The sequence below is a fragment of the Eumetopias jubatus genome, unplaced genomic scaffold (genome assembly GCF_037043125.1).
Source record: "Eumetopias jubatus isolate StellerSeaLion01/CBP00866 unplaced genomic scaffold, mEumJub1_p1.0 scaffold_12, whole genome shotgun sequence".
In the NCBI taxonomy this organism is placed as follows: domain Eukaryota; kingdom Metazoa; phylum Chordata; class Mammalia; order Carnivora; family Otariidae; genus Eumetopias; species Eumetopias jubatus.
The window spans coordinates 50,309,959-50,330,300 of NW_028274818.1; the positions used below are offsets into that span (position 1 = coordinate 50,309,959).

Sequence of the window (20,342 nt, forward strand, 5' to 3'; positions counted from 1 at the left end):
TGATTTTGTTTTTCTTTTTGTTTATTAAAGAGGTGTCCATTTCATTGCCTCTAGGCACACTCACAAAGAAACAACAATACAGTACGCTAGTTATCCTAGCCCACAATTAGGAAACAATTCTGTGCTAACCACTGCCATGATTACAGGAAAAAAAAAATTCCTTTGCTAGTAACCCCCCTCTGGGCAAAAGCATGTGCAAACAGATGTGCTTACCCCATGTCTTGTCCTAAAGCAAACTCTGCAGTTGTCAGGTCCAGCTAGAAGAGGGACGTCTTCAAGAAGTGGAAACACCCCATGAACAATGTTCCATGCCCTAGTATTTTGCTGCCTACATGTAGGGAAAGGTCAACATAAATCATCCCTAAAACCTACGCATGAGTGTGGTACCCCACAGGATGGTGGCGTCCACAGTCTGATGCAGGGTGAATAAGCTCTGCGAAAATGGTCAGCGAGGCTGGGAGACATAAGCACGGCCTTCAGGCATGGGGAGCCGTCTCCTGCTTCCTCCCAAGGCCCTGTCCCTGATGCACACAGGTACTGCAAAGGGCTGGCAGGGACCATTGCCCTCAGCAGCTGCTCCCTACCCTTGCCAAGAACATTTCATAAAAGAGCTCACACATGTGTGTACATCTTGCCGTAGTTGTGTCTGAACTCACTCCGGACAAATGGCTCTAAATTGATTAAACATGAAACAGAAAAGAAAATTCCTTCTAGGTCTTTTTTCTCTACTAGGAATTTGAGAAGACTGGGGACCAAGCAGTTCTAATGTTAAGTTCTCATTGAACTGATGCCATCTCCTTGCTTGGCCAGCACTCTTTCTCATGGCCTTTTCCATTCCTTCCCCTCCCCCACCCGGAGCAGAAACAGTACTGAGCTTTGTGGACGACATCATCTCCGGAGCAAAGTCTCCTTGTGCCATGCCTGCTCAGGTGCCAGACAAGCAGCTCACCACTATCTCTCTGATCATTCGATGTCTGGAACCGGACACCATCTACATGTGAGTGACACACGCCTGCCTGGCTTTTCCTTACCCTGAACGTCCCGAGGCTCTGAGCTCCTTCCTTTTTGTGTTTGAGTTCCTTCAGAAACTCAGAGAAATATTTTGAGTTTCTCAAGTCTTACCCTGATCGGCGTTATAGAGAACTTTCTAGGGACCGGAAAGGGAGGATTAAGAAAGACAAGAGAGCCCCATCCTTCAAAGAGTTTGCAACACAGAAAGGAAATATACAAAGAGCTAAATTTAACATCCGATAGGAAGACATAGAGGCTAGATAGAAGAACAAGGAACATGTAGAAAGAGAAGGGAAAGGAAGGGCTAATTCTAATTAGAGTGGACATCACTCACTTGGGTCGTGTAGAATTTCGGTATGTAGAGTGATGTGGGAAAAGGCAGAGCAGGCTGAGGAACCAGCAAGGGCAAAAGCAAAGAGGCATGAAGGTGAGTAGCAAGTAGTCCAATCGAGTGGAAGCAGATGGTGAGTAAAAGGGAATGGAAGAAAGTGATTCTGGAAAAAGAGACTGAATACTCTAAGTCAAGGGAGATTATTAATTTTTTTAGATGAAATAATAGAATAGCAAGAACTCAGCTTTAGAAAGCTAGCTCCAGTGACGTTGAAATAGTTTATAGAGGTAGAGATGGGCAGCATTTTTCTCCAAGGATAATATGGTGGACTCCTATCTCATGGCACTTGGAACAGCCCTGTTCTCTATGGGAGTGCTTCCTCATTTCTCCCTGTGTTCCTGGAACAATAGTAAAATAGTTGTGAAGCAGAAACATTAAAGACGCTCTTGTGAGAGGAGAGAGGTTGAGGGAATCTAAGTCATGATGGGAAAACAGGGAGGGCAGGCAAGGCAGAATTCCTGGTGATGTAGTTCTGGGACCTTTTGACCCCACTGGTATGAAAAACAGTTTACAGTTTACAGATGAGGTCACAGGAATAGAGTCAGAGTAGCCAGAATAAATCATCTCCATTTCCACAGGTAAAGAATTCAAAGGTGAAAAGCACTAGAAATGTGAGTGGCATTGACTGCAAGATGAACGAGATGCTCAGGCTGAATGGCTTCCATCTTGGAAAGAGATGTAACTAGGGAGCCATACTAGTAAAATATGTCAAGACAAGGGATATTCTAGAGGAGCTGGAAAATACAGAGCAATGGAAAGGATGGTTCCACGACAAGGGAAAGCTGACCAACTTAGGATTTTTAGCAGCTCTCTTGCTATTGGGCAGGTGTAGCCCTTTATGAGGAGGGGAAATAGGCAAAAGGAGGAAAGATTAAGGACGGTGCGGTAAAATGCCTCAAACTCAGTGAAACTGGAGTTCTCACTTATAATAAGAGCTCCCTAATTCCTGTCACTAAGTCACAGCTGTTAATTAGGACTTTTGAAATTCCTGTGAACCAGCCCTCACCCATCTTGGGACCCTCCTCACGTTGGCCTGATTTGGCCACATTTCCTGATCAAAGCCCTGAGACTGATACCTTCTCCCTCTCTGCAGTCTTTGGTGAACTTCCAGCATTGCCCTCTTAAGTCTCGTAAAGCACCAGCTTTCTGTCTGTGTTGACGATGAAGTCAGAGTGCTTGGGGCGGAGGGAAGAAGCCGCCGGCTAGATGGAGCTCCACTAGGTGGCGCTGCAGATCACGCGAAGAGAGCCTCCGAGGGCCTGGGAGAGCCGGGCCTCCTTGTAGCTTGAAGCCAGACCTTCAGAGCCTGGTAGGAGGACAGAGCCCCGGATTAATTGCTGGAAACACATGGCCCCCAGCCTGGTTCTGTTTCTAAGCACTAGTCATTGTAAGCAGGATTGCAACGAAGTTTCCTTATCATTAAAAGGGAGGGTTCGGCCTTCACTTATGGGGTGCTTACTGGGTGCAGGAGCCCCTGGGAACCCTCGGGGACCCTGTGAGGTTGGGGTCTTGCTCTCATGTCATAGTTGAGGAAACTGAGTTTCAGCAACACAGAGTCGCAAGCTGGTTGTCTGGGTTGTGGCGGTGGTTAAGAATTGAATCAGGGTTTGCGTTTTCTTCGCTGACTGCTTCTCACTCCGCAGCCACTCCAGGCTACCAGAAGGTTCTAGCCGCATGATCTCATTTCCTCACGTGAAAGCGTGGAGCTGGCTCTTCACCTGGGCTCCACAGAGGTGGAAGGGCGTTTCAGCGTAGCTGGCTTATTTTGTCAGCCTGTGCGATTGAGAGAATTCTGGGTCCACAGTACAAAAACATTTAATTCCCTGGTTGAAAGGGATCTTAAAGTGTGTCTGGTTCGACATCTTCAGTTTACAGAGAAGGAAACTGAGGCCCGAGCAGAGAGGTGACTCCCCTTCTAGCCCACGCCCCTCGTCCCAGCCTGTGCTCACAGGAGGAACTACTGCCTTTGGGAGCGAGCGGGAGCCGACGGACAGTTCGGAAAAGGGGAGTGGATGGGGCGCCTGGGTGGCTCAGTGGGTTAAGCGACTGCCTTCGGCTCAGGTCATGATCCTGGAGTCCTGGGATCGAGTCCCCCATCGGGCTCCCGGCTCAGCGGGGAGTCTGCTTCTCCCTCTGACCCTACCCCCTCTCATGTGCTCTCTCTCATTCTCGCTCTCTCAAATAAATAAAATCTTTAAAAAAAAAAGGGAGGGGGAGTGGAACTTGGAGCCTTCAGCAGAAACCGCCACACGTGCGCAGGGACGCGTGAGAGTAGCCCGCGAGGCAGCCAGCCCTGGGCACGGGGGCCAGAGTGCTCCTTGCACACCACGTTTCAGGAGCCGGAGCCAGGCTTTGTCGGTTCTCACTCACACACACACCCTCACACACTCTCATATCCCCCCACACTCTCACGTGCGCGCACCCTCACACCCACTCACGCACCCTCTCACACACACACTCTCACACCCTGACACACATTCAAACACTCACATTCACACTCATACCCCGCCGCACACTCTCTCACACACCTTCACACTCTCTCTCACGCTCACTTTCACACACCCACACACTCACACCCCACACACTCTCTCTCGCTCTCACACCCACACACCCCCTCTCTCTCACACGCACTCTCACCCTCGCTCTCTCACACACCCACACACACACCATGCAGGTGTCATCACAGACTCTAAGGACGAGCTGAACAATCCAGCCAGGTGGCGGTGGAAAGGGCCCACAAGTCTTGGGCGAGGCGGCAAGCGTACTCCCACCATTAGCCCTCCGGCTGGGGAGTCAGGCTTCCCTCTCCTGTCCTCATTCCAGCTCACCTTCTTACTGCCCTACGAGTGCTCGCCGGTGGAAACCGGAATGCTGACCATGAACGGAGCAGTCCTTCCCCACGAAAATATGGAAAGTGCCCCCTGGGCTTTGGTGGTCCATTTAAGCTGGCTGCTGTCAGCGTCCCTCCAGGGCCTATGGGGCCGGCCCGCTGAGGAAGAGCTCTTAGGATAAGGACCGTCTCTGCTCAGGAGGTTAGGGGGAGCAGCTTCTTTCCTAACACCTTGCTTTGCTATTAGAAATAGTAGGGCTCAGGACCCTAACTTTTGTACTAATTACCCCGTCAGAGTAATGTGAGAATTCACTTAAGCACAGGCATTTATTTTCATTCCAGCTCGGGATCCGATCGAGTTAGTGAGGAGCTTACCACGAGGAGGGCACACAGCGAAGCTGCCCGCAGGAGTGGGAGCAGCCGGGGTGGGCGTTGTGGGGGGTCACACGTCCCAGGCTCCCGGGCACCGAGGCAGAGGGTCCCTCTGATAGCCAGTTCGGTGCCCGAGGCTCAGGACATTTCTCATCTCAGTCCAGGGACTCTGCTAGAAATTAAAGGGCCAAGTAATGGTGGGTCACAAAAAGTGGCTGGAGCCCAGCCGCAGACTGTCTAGGGCAGGTGACGTTAAACAGACAGGTGGGCAGCCTCACATCAGGTTGCAGCGCTGGCCGTGCTCAGGACCCTGGAAGGTGGAGAGGAAAGGACAAGGCAGAGCTGTCTCACAGAGGATAGCACACCGGGCGGGCTGGATCGCAGCCACAGAAACCAGGCCAGGGACACAGGAGCGCGGGCTCAGACACGTGGGTGGGGAGGGGCAAGGAAGGAAGAGAAGCCCTGGTGCGGGGGCCCGCCGGCGCTAGCAGCAGGGTGCCCGTGCACTGGTGCGGGAGAGAAGCGGCTTCCTATCTCCCGACTCTGGTGAGAACTGCCTGCCCCCGGTGGAGTCAGGGCAGAGTCTGCCGCAAAGATGAGATGGCCCACCTCTGGAGGGGGGAGTCGGACCTCCCACGCATCAGCGTCTCTTGTGAGAGAGAGGGGTTCACTCGGACCTTAGAGGTCGGTCCCAGCACGGCTTGCAGGATGGTGGCCATCCTTCGAGGCTCTCATTTCTCTCTCCCTAGCACTCCTGCTCCATGGTGGTGACAGAGGTGTGTGTGGGGGGGAACCGTGTCCATGTGTGGGAACCCCAGACGGCAGGCGCAGGTCTGCAGGCTGTCCTGGCTGCCTCTGGGCCCATCCCTGAGAACCTTAGCTCAAGAGAGTCTGGAGTAGGTAGGCAGAGGAAGGAGTTGAGACCTGGCCTGAGACGCGGGTTGTAGGACAAGACTCAGGAACAGAGCAAGGTTCCAGACAGATGCCCCAGCTTCAGTTTGGTGGCCTCAGCCACAATTCTAGAAACAGTACATACCAGCTGGGCCGATCAGTTGTGTGGGAGGACCAGAGATGAAAACATTTCCGGGGGGCGCCACTACTAGGGATCCAGGCAGCCCCTGGGAAGCTGTGTGGGGCTGGTGTGATGCAAAGAGCCCACTCAGACTGAGGAGGAGAGAAGAGGAGGTGGCAGGGAGAGAAACATTGCAGGGTGCTGGAATTTGGTCGCAAGGTCAGGGCGGGGTTTCGTACCAGGCAAGAAGGTAGATCTGAACCAAGGAGGAGAGGCCAGTGGGACGGACTGAGCCGCCTGGTGTAGGGAGGAGGGCAAGCCCAGTGCTGGCCCAGACCTGCCTGACAGCCAGGAGGCCAGGCTTCCCACGGAGTCCCCAGGTGTGGTCCCGGCCCTGCCCCCAGGCATGTCATCACATTCTCAGCAGCCGGGCTTCAAACCCAACCCGAGTTCTGACCCAGGTTTCTACTCCTTCCCTCGGCTCCGGTGCCATCAGCATGTAAGTGGCATCAGACTCACCTAGAAGGCTTGTGAGAGCCTGCCTCAGTTGGTCTGGGGTTGGGCGGGAGAGTTTTCATTGCTACCAAGTCCCCAGGTGATGCTGATTCTGTGGGTCTGAGGGCCCCACGTTGAGAACCCCTGCTCTGTGCCCTGGTGCAAACCCGCCCCAGCTCAGCATGGCCATCAGCCCGGGCCTCAGCTTCTCTCTGCTAATGACGCCCTCCCCCGTCTGCCAGGTTCACCCTGTGGGGAGTGGACAACACCGGACGGCGCTCCAGGCCCAGCGACGTGATCGTGAAGACCCCCTGCCCTGTGGTGGACGATGTCAAGGCCCAGGGTAAGTGACAGCAGAGACTGCAGAGGGACACCCCAGGGGCCTCCCCTCGCCATGACGGAAGCGAGAGCTAGGGAGTCAAACAGAACAACCTGGGGTTCCACGGGGAAGGGGGAGAATTCAAGGCACGTATCTGGGAGTACTCCACCTCGGCCTCCGGCAGAGATCCTCATGGTATCCCATTATCTCACACACTGGGGGGCAGGGAGCCGGGAGGACACACTGGCAAAAGCCCCGGGCACGCACAGTAACACACGAGGTGCTTAGGTACGTGGTGGAGTCCCGTGACCTTTGCCTTTGGGATTCCTCTCTTCATATGTGTGTGTACATCAGCAGAGTTCTTTTGAATTAAAACATAGAAAGGCTACAGATGTGGACATCTGTGCAAACAGCACACTTGCGGGAACTCCCTTTCCTCCCGATGCCCCTTGGCGGGTCTTGATAGTGTCCCCTGCTCTGAAGCTTAGCACATGCCATCCACAACCAGGATTTGGCCATCTTGGGCATCCCTTCCGCGCGGCTCTCACACCAAGAACAGGGCTCCGACCAACCACTGCGGGCTCTGATTTGCACTTGAGCGGACACATGGGCCATCGCAGAGAGCTCAGGCATGCAGGTTTCAGGTTTCCTTCCCTTCAGAAAGGGAAACAGTGTGGCCAAGCCGATTGCTGGCTCCTCACGTTGCCTGAGATGGCTCCTGACTCCTGACTCCTGACTCTCCAAGTGTATCAGGCTGCCCATGAGGGGCACAAGCCCACAGCGATCAAGGGGTGCGCACGGTGATGCAAGATCACAGGGGAGAGAGTGCCCAGACCTACCTTAACTAAAATCACCAATGTTGTAGCACTTTACAGCTTCTGGAAGGATTCTCACATTTATCGCCTCATTTAATGTGTGGGACACTGTTCTTTTCAACTCAGGAATCTGATCATATTAAGACCCCTTCTTAAAACTCTTTAATGGATTGCCATTCTTCTTGTGACAAAGACCAAAATACTTAACAGACACATTAAGACCTAAATGAGGTGACCCTCGCCCACTTTTCCAGCCTCTTCTCATCCACTCTCCCCATCGATCTCTGCCTTTCAGCCTCACTGCCTTTCTCAGGTCCTCCACACCATTCCCACTCCTACCACCGGCCCTTTGCACATGTCCGTCTCATTACCTTGAACACCCTTCACCCCCACCCCTGATTAACTAACTAGCTCCTCTCAGCCTGCAGATTTTGGGTCAAGTGTCCCTTCCCCAGGACAGTGAAGAGGTCAAGGGCAACTGCTAGATGTTCTCACAGTATCATGTTACTTTACTTCAGCACATTCATCTCTGTTATTAGAATCGTGTGTTCAATATCTACCTCACTGGACAGTGAACTCCAGGAGAGCAGAGTCTGGTTTGGTTTACTCACTATTGTGTCCCTAACACTTAGAAGGAAGGCAGCATGGTGACTGACTGGTTACAGACAATCTTAGGCTCTGGAGTCAGACCATCCAGCTTCAAATTCCTGCCCTGCTATGTACTTGACCTTGAGCAGTTCACTTCACATCATCTCTCAGTTTACTACTCTATAAAATGGGGGAAGGGATAATTGTACCCTACCTGATATGATTCTAGTAAGAATTAAATGAGTGAATTTACAGTATTTTCTTAAGTGCCCATCCCATAGTAACTGTTCAGTAAATGCTAGGAAGGATATATTCTAACATCATGCCCCTCGTAGTCAACCTGATACAGCAGGAGTCAGGGGACATAATGATTTCAGGGGTACCAGCAATGTGCTTAGCCACAATATTTCCCTGATTGAAACTGGCTCAGCCTAGAATTCCAGCATCAATGTTTCTGTTAATTTGGAAATGCTGCCACTAACCATGCAGAGTCTGCTTTCTAATAGGGACCCAATAAGGATTTACTGAATGGATAGAATACTGCCCCCATTGTATAGATGCGGAAAATGAGATGCAGAGTCGAGTGAACAGCTGACCAGGGTCACAAAGTGAGCACTGAACAGAGACAGCACTCAGACTCATTATTTGACATCAATTCCCATTTTGCCCACGATGTTAAATCAGATATTTAGAAGGTCATTGTGTAAAAGAGTGAAAACCTTTCTTTGTCTCTGAATGAAAAAAAGACTTACATTAAAAAAAAAAAAAAGAGTATTCAAGTTAGGTAGAAAAAAAAAATTCTCCTGTTCAGGATTATTAGAATCCACTGGGACGTTCCAGTGGAGTGGAGACCTTTACGTATAAGACAGATGTGCTTCTCCCCGGAGTGAGTGCTGCCTGGCTTATAGGGTATGGACCAAATGACTTTTGAAGGTCTCGAAATCCCTTAATGAAAGCAGAGTCTGGGGTTGAAAACCCTCAGATGAGAGGCTGTCTGGAGAGGTCCCCTGGTACCCTTAGGTCATCATCTGTTGATTTCTTACTCCAAGCCAGAGAGGAGCAGGTGATGAGAAGGTGCCCCAGCTAATTCTGTTTTGGAGAACTTGCTTGTGTCTTTGCCGGCCACAGTAGGCACCTTGGACTTGCCTGCTAAATAGGCAGCAGGCTGGTGGTGGGGCATCAGGGAGGTGATGAGCAGGTAGATTTGCTACCTGCAGAAATAGATGGACAGACAGCAACTCTGGAGTAAAGAGGGGTCAACATAGAGTAGTGTGCCTTGGAAAGACCGCTATTCTGTTTCTCTGTGGGGCTCCTTTGGGTTAATTCCAGCCCCCAAAGTGAATCAAGATGTGCTTCCGCCCACGTGGGCTCCCCGACAAAGAAGAGTATCTGAAATCCCAGCGGACCAGCTGGGCACAGAAAAGTCAATTTCATGCTGAGAGAATGAGGTAGCATCCCCATGTGCTTTTGCTCTTCCACCAGGAGGGAGTCCTGTACAGGGCAAACGTGCAGGTTAATGAGGTGGACTCATTGAGGGGATCCTCACAAATTAATACAGTTCTAGCAGCTCTACCGAAAAACCATATGCTTTGCCTCCTTCAAACCCAAATGGTGATCATAAATATAACTTACTTGGGTCTGAGTTTAAACCTGACAACAAATGGGAATTAGCTTTTAAGTGACCCAGAGGATGACCTCAGCTCCTAATGATCCATCAGGAAGCCAGACTACTCCTTATATGAATACTTTTCCTAAACCAGATACTTTCTATGAAGAATTTTACCACATCATGACACTAAAGCCACTGAGCAAGTGAGTTGCCACCCGTGTTCTACTGAGAGCGTCCTTCCCGGGGAAGAACAAGCTCGTGTCAGCGATAAGACCAGCCTCATCTCCGGGCAGGGGCATGGCCTTGCAAGAGTTCTCTGTGAAGCTTCGTGAAGAGAAGGCCAGCTCTCATCCATCACTCCCCCCAGCATCCATCCTTCTTTCCTGATGCCAAACATAAATTCTTGTCCCTTCCTTCCTCTGGCACTTATTGAGCCCTGGGATTAGATACTACAGAAACAACAATAATTGGACTCAGAATTTGTTTTCAAAAACTGTGTAATCAGATTTCATAAATGCACCAAATCATACCACACATATTAAGCCCCGACTAAATACCTGGTCTAGGCATTAGGGGGCAAACCCCCTGCCTCCTGGAGCTTAGATTTCAGCATGGGGGACAAAACAAATAGTAAAACAGATAGTAAAACAAATATTTCAGATGGTGATGAATGTTATGGAGACTGACTAGCAGGGAAATGGGATAAGCAGTGCACAGGGCAGCATTTTAACTGGCGTGGTTTGGGAAGAGGGTGAAGAAGGAAGACACAAAGATACCCTGGGGAAGATCATTCCAGATAGAGGAACAACAGAGATGCCTGGTGTGTTTGAAGATGGGAAAGGAGGCCCCTGTGGTGGCAAGGGATGGAGAAGAGAGAAGGTGGAGATGAGCTCCCAGGGGCCCAGCGCAGGGATGGGGACTCGGCCTGGGACTAAGCAGGGAAGCACTGAGCACTTCAAGCAGAAGAGGGACATGATCGGGCTTAGCATTTCACAGGCTCATTCACCTGCTGTGCTGAAAGCGGACTCCAAGTAGCAGGTCCAGTGGGGAGCCAAGGCAATGGCAGGGACAGAGGAGAGAGGATGCTCATGAGAGAGGTGGCGAGAAGTGGTTTGGTTTTAAATTATTTTGATGGTAGAACCAAAAGGATTTGCTGATGGCTTGGAGCAGGAAAGAAAAAAGTCATGCCAAGGCAGGCTGAGCAGAACCGCCTAGTTCAATGGCTTGGACTGTCCCCCAGCAGACCCCAGCATCCTAGATGAAGACACAGAAGAGGCCAAGGATGGAGCAAGATGGTTGAGGGCACAGGCCATGGGCCCTGTGGATTATGTCAGGTAGAGAAGGATATAGATACAGAGCTGATGCCCAGAGGGAGTGGTGGAGCCAAAAGACCTGGGGGCTGAAGGACAGATCTGATGGAGGGAAGTACAGGAGGCTTGAAAGGAGGTTGTGTTCACCATATGTGGTGTTGGGATTTACTGTTTCAAAGCTGGAGAAGGTTTCAGACAATGACTGACTCTTGGCAGCTGGGGGGCGGGGTGGGGTGGTTCTAGTCTTAAAGAGGTCTTTCATATGGACAGTGAATTCACCCAAAATAGTGATGAGAAATGAAGTGGAGAATGAACGAGATGCCAGGTTTTTCCACGGATGTAGAAGAATGGCCAGGAAGTGAGCTGGGGGAAATAGGAAGAGGCAGGTGAGTTTTTAAGGTGGGGGGACTCTTACATATATACACAGAGAACAGCAAATTGTTTGCAGGAGGTCAAGAGAGGCTGAGGGCCTGGAGCATGGGAGGATTCCTCTGTGTGGACGAATGCTTCAGGCAAGTTTCTGCCAACACAGGGACACGGAGGCAAGGAAGAGTGTTTGCCAAGGTCAAGGATAAAGGGAGAGTTGTTTGCCATATTACTGGTCCCAGAGGAAGCAAGGAAATTCTTGAGAGAATGAATTCATATAGAGCAGTGGTTCTCTAAGCTGCAGCAGCATCACCTTGGAACTTGTCAGAAAGGCACGTTCTCAGGTTCCATCTGAGACCTACTCAATCAGGAACTCCAGAGGGAGCCAACAATCTGTGTTTTCACAGGCCTTCCAGGTGGAGAATCAAGTTTGATTCCTGAGGTTGAGAGTCACGGGTGTGAAGGTAGCACAGACCAGCCTGGGGAGGGGCTGCACAGGGAGGGCGGACGGGCTGGGGGTGGGAGAGGGGACCTCGTGGTGTAGACAGTGCCAGGAATGACAAGGATCATTGCCCTCAGGTTTTCATAGGGAATTCTGTAGTCAGTTACTTTACTGTGGGGACAGACTAACGTCTCAGCCCTCCCCACCCAGGAACTAATGAAAATGGTGACTTAGGACTTCCGTTCGGGGGATTTTTGTTATAGCATCAAGGGAGGTTTTAGGTAGTGTGGATGCCTCCCAGGGTTCTCATTTCATAGTAAATTTTGTAGCCACTGCTGGGGTATAAGAAAGCTTCCTTCTGCCCCGGAGTCACTCCTCTCATTCAAATAAGACTATTTGCCCCAGTCTCTTGGACTCCCATGTTTCAGTGTCTCTCTCATGGCGTTGGGGAAAGCATGATCTCCTGGAGAACGAGTAACAATTAATCATCATCATAAATAATAATAATAAAATAACATCTCCTGGTTGTCTGGTTCTCCTCTCAACTCATCTTACTCCAAATACTGTGGCTTATTTGCTCTTTTCAAATACACAGCCCAGAGGCTGGGAGCTCTCTGCTGGCCTTGCTTCTCCCTGGCGTGCTCTTCCCCACAGAGTCCTGCAGCTCATCTCCTCCCTTCCTCCCTCCAGCTCTCGGCCCCAGGGTCGTCTCTTCAATGAGACCTATCACGGTTACCCTGCTTAAAATCTCAGTGTCCTACCCAACACTCCCATGCTTCCTTCTCCTGCCTGACTTCCTGCCACTTCCTCACAGAGGATATTGTATTGGCGATGTATATTGCTTCCCGAAATGCCTCCTCTCACTAGACTGTAAGTGCCTCAAGGGTGAGGAATTTTGTCAGTTTCTCCCCGCGGTAGCCCAAGTGCCTAGAAAAACATCGAGCCCGTGGTAAGCCCTCAGGAAAAATTGTATTGAGTGAATGAATAAAGGTATGTTTCTTGGGTCCAGACATTGTGCTGCAGAAAGGCTTCACATTTAATGTCATTTTTAGTCTCACCCTAATCTTGGAAGGTGTATATCATTCACCATCATTGAACAGAAAAGGAAACTAAGACCCAGAGAGGTTAAGTAAGTTGTCCAAAGCCACACAGCTGGTGTGGTAGAGCCCACCTTCATATATGTCATGGCGTCAGTTCTTAACCACCCTCTGGGTCTGAGGGCTTCAGTCCCCACCCTGATGGTTTATTCTGCTGCCTGAGAGGTACTGCCTCCCTTCTAATAACTAATAACTCAGCTTTCCTTTTCCATGTTGGGGCCACGTCTGTAGACTCCCCGCCATCTCTCCACGTGCATTTTAACTATTCCTGAACATCATGTATTTTAAAGACAGGGAAGACAGACCCCTATTTTGGATAGCCCAAGACTTCTATGAAGCTGAAAACTGGGTAAAATGATAACTAAAAATATCTTGTGTTCTTTTCCATTCTCTGAGTTAGTGACTTCCTGAGATGCCGTTTAAGCTAATGAAATAATATCTCTAAATTTTTGCAGTGGAAATAGGAGGAACCAGAAATACTCATGCACTAGGAACCTAGCGTATATCCTTCTGAATATAGCATCCCATTTACTGATGTCGGCTTGTAAGCACACCCCGGAGTTAGATTATCTTGGTTTTAGGAGGTTTATGGTGGCTCCCGGGCCTTTCCCACCTGGTCTCAGGCACACGTGCTGCTGCTAGTGGGAAGCATCAGCCTTCTCTAGCTAGATATTACCGTCGTGTTATGAGAATAGTAAATACTCCGGAAAACACATCCTCAGCCGTCTCTGTTCCTTGGCAGGGATAGTTATAACCAGGGCCCGGGGTCTGGGATGCTATTCCCATCACTAGAAATAGGAACAGAGAGGCATCAATGAAAAGCCTGGGAAAAGGAACCCCAGACCTTCCTATCTGGGTTCTGGTCTGATCGCCCACATTTTTCCTCCCCTGGTCTTTCATCTCTCAGTACATGTACTACTCCTCCAGTTGAAAACAACACAGCTCTGAGAATAGTCTCTCTGCTTCTGTCTGTCTCAACTCTGGGAACAAGAGGTCCCCTGCATACTTACCAGGACTCCCTCTTACTTGGCATCTATGGGCCAACGAGGACAAGTCCTCTACGAGAAATAGTCACCCCGGATTTGCATCCCGCAAGACTCTGCCTCCTATATCTTCTTAAATTGGCCAAACACTACCATCCCCTGAGCACTGGTACAAAAGAGCAGTGGAAGATAGACATGGTTTTAAATCTTGACTCCAGCCCACGTTGGCTATATGACCTTGGGTAGGTGACCTGGCCTCTCTCTGAATGTCCTCGTGTGGAGGAGAGGGACATTCATATCCATCTGGCAGTGTTGGTATGAGGATTGGAGTTCACATATGTGAAGTTCTTGATAATCAGTAGGCCATTAATAAGTAACTGGGGATACCATAGATCTTTATGTTCTAAGGCACCATCCACTTTATCTCTTGATCCTATTTCAACAACCTGAGAATTTAAAAATCTTGAAAATCTAAATGGATTTCTGAACCAAAGTTATTTATAATGCAGTTAAAGTGCTGGCTACAAGAGTTTGGTTGCTAAAGGATTGGTAGAGCCTGGGATGGAGAGATATCACTGGAAAGATCATGAATTACATTCATTTAACTAACATTTTTTTAATCTACTATGTTGTATGGCCCTGTGCTAGCCACTCAGGACATGGTAGAAGTAAGCTCCCGTCCTCATAGGCAATGGGCAAGATAGAAAAGTAAGGAAATCATTGCAGTGTCTGGACAGAGTAGGGGTAGAAATTTTCTTCCTTCCAACCCAGAAACCCCTGCAACAATGACTTTGTAATTACCAACAGCCCAGAATTCACTTGGAACTGTGACAAGGAATCAGGTTGCTATGCCTTTTGGCTGACCAGGGGGTCAAGCGGGCAAAGTGCTGACTTGGGAACCTATAGACTTAGTTTCTTCATCCCCAGATTAAACACTGGATCGGAGGCAGAGTTCTGCTCTACAGATCTCAGTTCCCAGCTGTTGAGGAAGGAAATGTGAACAAATCTACTCTCTGACAGGTTTAATATGAAAACATTTAATGATAAAGTGCTTCAAGCTCCATAGGAAAAAATGCCAAGGCTATACAAATTCATTGCCACTTTGCCACATCACCAAGTTCGGTGTTAGCAATGTACGCCTTGGAGGAGAAATCTAAGAGTTATAAATTAAACTGAAAGATTACTCATTTGGAGTGCAGGATGTACTGGATTCTGCTTCTGTGTCACCACCCATCTGCAAGCTTGTCTTCGTACCTGGTCTGGGCAGCCCTAGCGAAGGCTTTGCAGTCCTGCAGTAAGTGGAGGGGGGTGTTGCTTTTGGGACTGCGGCCACTCCTGGTTCTTCATGTTGCTCAAGCATCACCTCACAGTGCTTCCCTCCATCCCTGAGCCAAATTTCTGCCCCCCTAGGCTTCCCTGTGCCTTTGTAGGATCCACTTGGTACCCCGGCATCTATGACCTGGAAGTGCAGGGTTGCTAATGCCTCATGTGGGGCAAAAGTGAAAAGTCCCCACAGAGCAATCAGAGAGGGGAGCTGAAGATAAAGTCTTCCATTCCCCCCTTGGATGGCCCGGTGGGGATCCAGCAGCTTCCTCCCCTGCAAGGCATACCACCTGCTCCTTAGCACGCCCTCTACATCCCCCTCAGCCTCCTTTCTCACCTCATTTCCTTCTGTCCTCCGTCCAGCGTCCCCGGGACTGCACTTGCCAATAAAGTATTCCTCTGACATCTTTTTGCCACAGGCACTGTATTTTCAGGAAACATGGGTAAAGACAAAGAATATTATAACTGAAGTTGACCTCAGAGATATTTATTTGAAGGTTTTCATTTTTTAGAAAAGAGAGCAACAACCAATGGGGCTGAGATAAAAGTGAGTTACTCAAACCACAGTCTCCAGGCTTCAGGTTCAGTATTCTTTAAGCAACATCACACACACATACACACACACGTATACGTGTAAATATGATATGCACACATCTCCATACATGTACACACATATATGTTGTGTGTATATATACATGTATTTAAAATGCTATTTATTTGCCTTTTCTGCCCTCCTCAGAAATAGCAGACAAGATCTACAATCTCTTCAATGGCTATACCAGTGGGAAGGAGCAACAGACGGCCTATAACACCCTCCTGGATCTGGGTTCCCCTACCCTACATCGAGTCCTCTACCACTATAACCAGCACTATGAGAGTTTTGGAGAATTCACCTGGCGGTGTGAGGATGAATTAGGCCCCAGGTAAAACAAACACCATTGCCTTTTATAAAGACGTTGGCTCTTTGCAATTCTGTACACTGTCATACTGCATCCATGGATTCACAAAGATTTCCTGGGTGAGCTTAGGTGCTCCGAGAAGTAAGTCCTGTGATTTTATACAGCTCAGTTCATATAGATTAGTTCGGATAAGCTGTATTTAAGTAGGGAAGTCATAAATACATTTCCTGAACTCTGAAAAAAATCTTTGCCCTTGACCTGTTTTACCCACCTCTTTATCATGCTGACACAAATGCTAAAAACGGTAGGAGCTGTGAAAGAAAATTAGGAATTTTATTAAACAGGTTATCGTTATCCAAAACTATTTATTGTGTATGAGCTTTGCATATACAATATGCATTATATAGACATGTTTTAAGCTAAATTGCACATCCTTTGGAAAGACAATGTGGGGGTGGCCAAGATCCACCTTGACATCTATGTTGGCCAAAGTTAGGACAGTATAGTGTTTCCCAGAATTCCCTGGCCCCAAGGCTATGACTTTTCAATACTCAATACCCACTGCTTTTAGGTTCTACAACACAGAGAGCATTCTTGGAAAGAGGAATTGGAAGAATGTGTACAGATACCACCTTCCTTTTGTTTCATTCATCATGGCTACATACTCCTGCTCTGAGAAAAACATTTTGGTGGAAATGCTGGAATTATCAGACAGATTCAGTGAAAGAGCCTTCCTTGAATTATTTAGGAATTCATAAAGAAAAAAAAGGGGGGAGTGCATGGACTATTTTTAGGGGGGAAAAAAAGGAAAGCAAATGAAGACAATCAACACAATGGAATTCTCTGGCACTTAAAGAATTCTTGCACTCCTGCCAAGAGGCTGCCCGAAAGTATCACCCAAAAGTTGTTCCATCTATCTGACTGCTGATCGAACTGGAGGGAGACCCAGTGTCAGTGTGCTTCTCGTCACCTGAAATTATAAACTCTCCAGAAGACCATTGTTCAGGACATTCCCAGGACAGGAAATTCTCTTACTTTTGAAAGGAGGAGAAAGTTTAGGATTATCTTCCGAAATGTAATGATTTCATGTGTAAGTTTAGGAAGAATCTCTTTGCATTCCATAGATTATTTCCTGCAGTTATTATAAAGGTTGATAGTCCTCAGGCAAACAGATGCCATGGCTGTGGACCAGGACACAGAGGGAAACATATAAGGGACTTTTCATTGGCTTTGTCTCAGTTTCAGGAGAAAGCAAACCCTGGGTTACAAAGTAGATATGTATTAAGATATGTCCTCTCTGTTCCATACCTTATTACTCCTGTCCTCATAATTACTTATGCCTAATATCCCCTCTCTCTGCTTCTCTCCCTAGCTCCCTTTCCCCCCACCTGACTCTGCCCCCCCCCGCTACCCCCCTTCTTTTCTCCCTCCTTCTGACATTTATTGAGTGTATATATACAGTTTTCGGTTAGGGAACATAAATGTCACAATTTGAATAGCACTAACATTGCATATATCATCTTGATTTCCAAGGGCATTAGGATTGCTTTTAAAATTTCTCTCTTGTAACTCAAGAGTCAGAAGGAAAATTCGTTAATAAAGAAAGTGAGCAGGGGAAGAAGTGTGGATCTCCCTGAAAAGTAAGGCGTGCTGCTGACTTGACATTCTCTTCCCAGACTCTTCTCCCTGGAGACCCTGGCATGTGTGATGCTGGTTTTTCAAGGCTCTGTATTAAAAGACAGTGTGTAATTTCATTAGCTTCTGGAAATCAAGTTTTACTTTCCAGTGTCATGGGGAGAACCGCAGGAAAGGAAAAGCCCTCTGCCTTGAAATGCATCCACCACCTTTGGAGTTGGTCATAAGCGTGAACAGAAAAGGTTCTGTGGGCTACACACTCCCTGGGAGCAGGCAGAAAGGACCCCCTCAGTTCAGTTAAATCCATTCCCTTAACTTTCATGGAGGCCTCCAGATCGACTTGAGGGTTGAAATACTTTGACAACAACACTGGTTGTGTTGCTGCTAAGAAAGAAGAAATCCACAGGCTCTGAGATGATCAAGTGCAGACCCAAATTAATTATTTTTTTTAAAGTGACCTATGAAAGTAGCCACAAAATCTCCATGGGCTAATCAAATCCTTTCTTTTCCTGTGTCCTTGTCTTGAGGATGATGCACATGCTGCCCTCATTCTGCCTTTGCTCCCTCTCCCTCCACCTTCCAAGAATTTGTCAACAACTAATGACATGTAGTGGGATAAATTAAGAGGAAGGGCCACCAAAGTCCCGTTGATGACGACTTTTGGAAGCCTGCTTGGCCAAACCACAGAGGCAAATAGGAGGAGGAGAGACCATCTGCAGGAGATGCTATGTAGGTGGAAGGCAGAGTGTTTGACTTCCTCTGACCCACCACTGAAGTGGGAGAAAATACGACTGCCCTCCGATAACCTCTCACTCTCTCCGCCCCCGGACTCCGCTGCTGAATCTCCACACCTTTCCTCCAGGGTCATCTCTGCCCCTCTCAGGGCGTCCTCCCAGGAATGCGGTGAGGTCACCCCCTCGTGGTGGTAGTCATGGCCAGACAGAAGGGGAGGAACGAAATGAATGTGCTCATTGTTCTTTGAAAGGTCATTCTCCACAGAGTGCAGAAACTTCCATTTTCTGGAAAGAATCAGTGACCGAATTAGAAAAGAGTTGGTTCTTCACATGAGAAGTTAGCCGAGCAGCTGATAAATACTGCAAGGGATGCTGTTCATTGAGCTTTTTCAGAACTGCATTTTACAGGAGCTCATTCAAAGAAGAGAGACTTTGTGGCTCTCTGGGCACTTAGGGGTTTGAAGAACAGGAGGGACGGAGCTGAGTGAGGGAGGGAACGCTGCTCTGTCGCTCAGAGCCGGTGAGGTCTGACAGCTGGACGACAGGAGCCCCTGTCTCTGACACTGGCAGTGGGCACAGGGAAGAAAGCTGTGCACCAGCAAGACGACTGTGGGGACAGCCAACTTCCCCAGGCTGCACACAGAGACCATCGTCTCTCCTGTTGGCCCGGAGGGATCACTGCGCCCCAGCATGTGCGAACTTGGAGCGACCTCGCTCTCCTCCGCTTCTCTTTCCCCCTGGCGATCTGCGACAGCCCTCCTCTTTCCCCCCTCTCTGGATTGGGTCTCAGTGGCCATGGCCGCCTGGTTTTCCAAGGGAGAAGGCAGAGTGGAGCAGGGGACCACCTGAACACGAATCAGGTCATGTGGGCCTCTCAGAGTCTGCGTTTCCCCCCAGAAGGGCCCTGTGTCAGTGCGCACAGAGGGCATTGTTGTCTTCACCCATATTTCGCTGTCGCGCCCTCCATCCGGGCATAATTAGTTACATTTGATACCCTCCAAGGCTCAGTATATCAGCTGTTTCTGCTTAGTTCTAAAATAGCCTGGAAAAGGGAAATATTCACTCAAACACATTATTTGTCATTTAATGATGGTAAATTGCTGGCTGTAAAGAAAATGGATTTGATTTGTCTTTCAAAACTGCCAACTCTATGATTTTAAAAGGGCATAAATTCCCACCAAAATAGTAGTTATTTTCTTTTCTTTATTTTTCCTTATGGCTTTTTTTTTTTCTCTCTTTTGCTTGGGTGCCTGTCCCACTTTGCACAGCCAGACTGTTCTTGCATCCATCCGTCCATCCATTTGCTAGACAGGTATTTATGAGTTCTGAGTGCCCATGATAGAACAGGAAGCAGGACACACCAGACTCTGCCCTCTGGGAGTTTTAAGTCTTACTCTAATAGTGCCTATGCGCCTTTCCCAGCCTTCTCTTCTTTCTAATCTAAGTATCCTCCGTGCTCAATCCATAGGAAAGCTGGCCTCATCCTTTCCCAGCTGGGGGAGCTCAGCAGTTGGTGCAATGGCCTCCTTCAGGAACCCAAGATAAGTTTGCGACGAGGCTCCCTTAAGTACCTGGGCTGCCGCTACAGCGAGATCAAGCCCTATGGACTCGACTGGTCAGAGCTCAGCCGGGACCTCAGGAAGACATGTGAAGAGCAGACCCTGAGCGTCCCTTACAACGACTATGGGGACAGCAAAGACATCTAGCACCACGAGGCCAGACGTGGCTGCCAAAAGGAAGCAGGAAGCGAGGAGAGGAACATCTGGGTTGGTCTGTGGATTTTTAGTATTTTTTAATGGAACATTAAAACCTCTAAACCAGGGAGAGGCAATATCTAAACCAGGGAGAAACTGATCCTTGCTCCCTGTGGAACTTCTTTGGTATGATGTTCTCCATCTGCATGATCAGTAGACCTGCCAACCAGCAGCCTCATGCAGTGCCATTTCTCTTTAGGGGATTACTTTGGGGCTTGTTTTATAGCTCATTTGTTTCATTTATTTATTTTTTTTTCCCAAGAGGTTCATCATAATGCTCAAGAGTTCTGCCATGCTTCCCATGAAAGGTCTATCAGGTTAAGGCATCCTGGGCTCACTGAATCCCTGAGTCCATTA

At 48.8% G+C, this 20,342-nt stretch overlaps 1 protein-coding gene across 2 annotated transcripts in view; it reads left to right on the plus strand.

Moving 5' to 3' along the window:
- Positions 1 to 19,937, plus strand: part of ASTN1 (astrotactin 1) — a 305,327-nt gene extending 285,390 nt beyond the window's left edge. For both annotated transcript variants that reach the window (XM_028092079.1, XM_028092081.1), the window contains exons 20-23: positions 862 to 997; positions 6,354 to 6,454; positions 15,703 to 15,886; positions 19,700 to 19,937. In XM_028092079.1, coding sequence (XP_027947880.1) covers positions 862 to 997; positions 6,354 to 6,454; positions 15,703 to 15,886; positions 19,700 to 19,937 — 659 coding nt within the window. The remainder of the gene's footprint in view (positions 1 to 861; positions 998 to 6,353; positions 6,455 to 15,702; positions 15,887 to 19,699) is intronic.
- Positions 19,938 to 20,342: the final 405 nt, after the last annotated feature.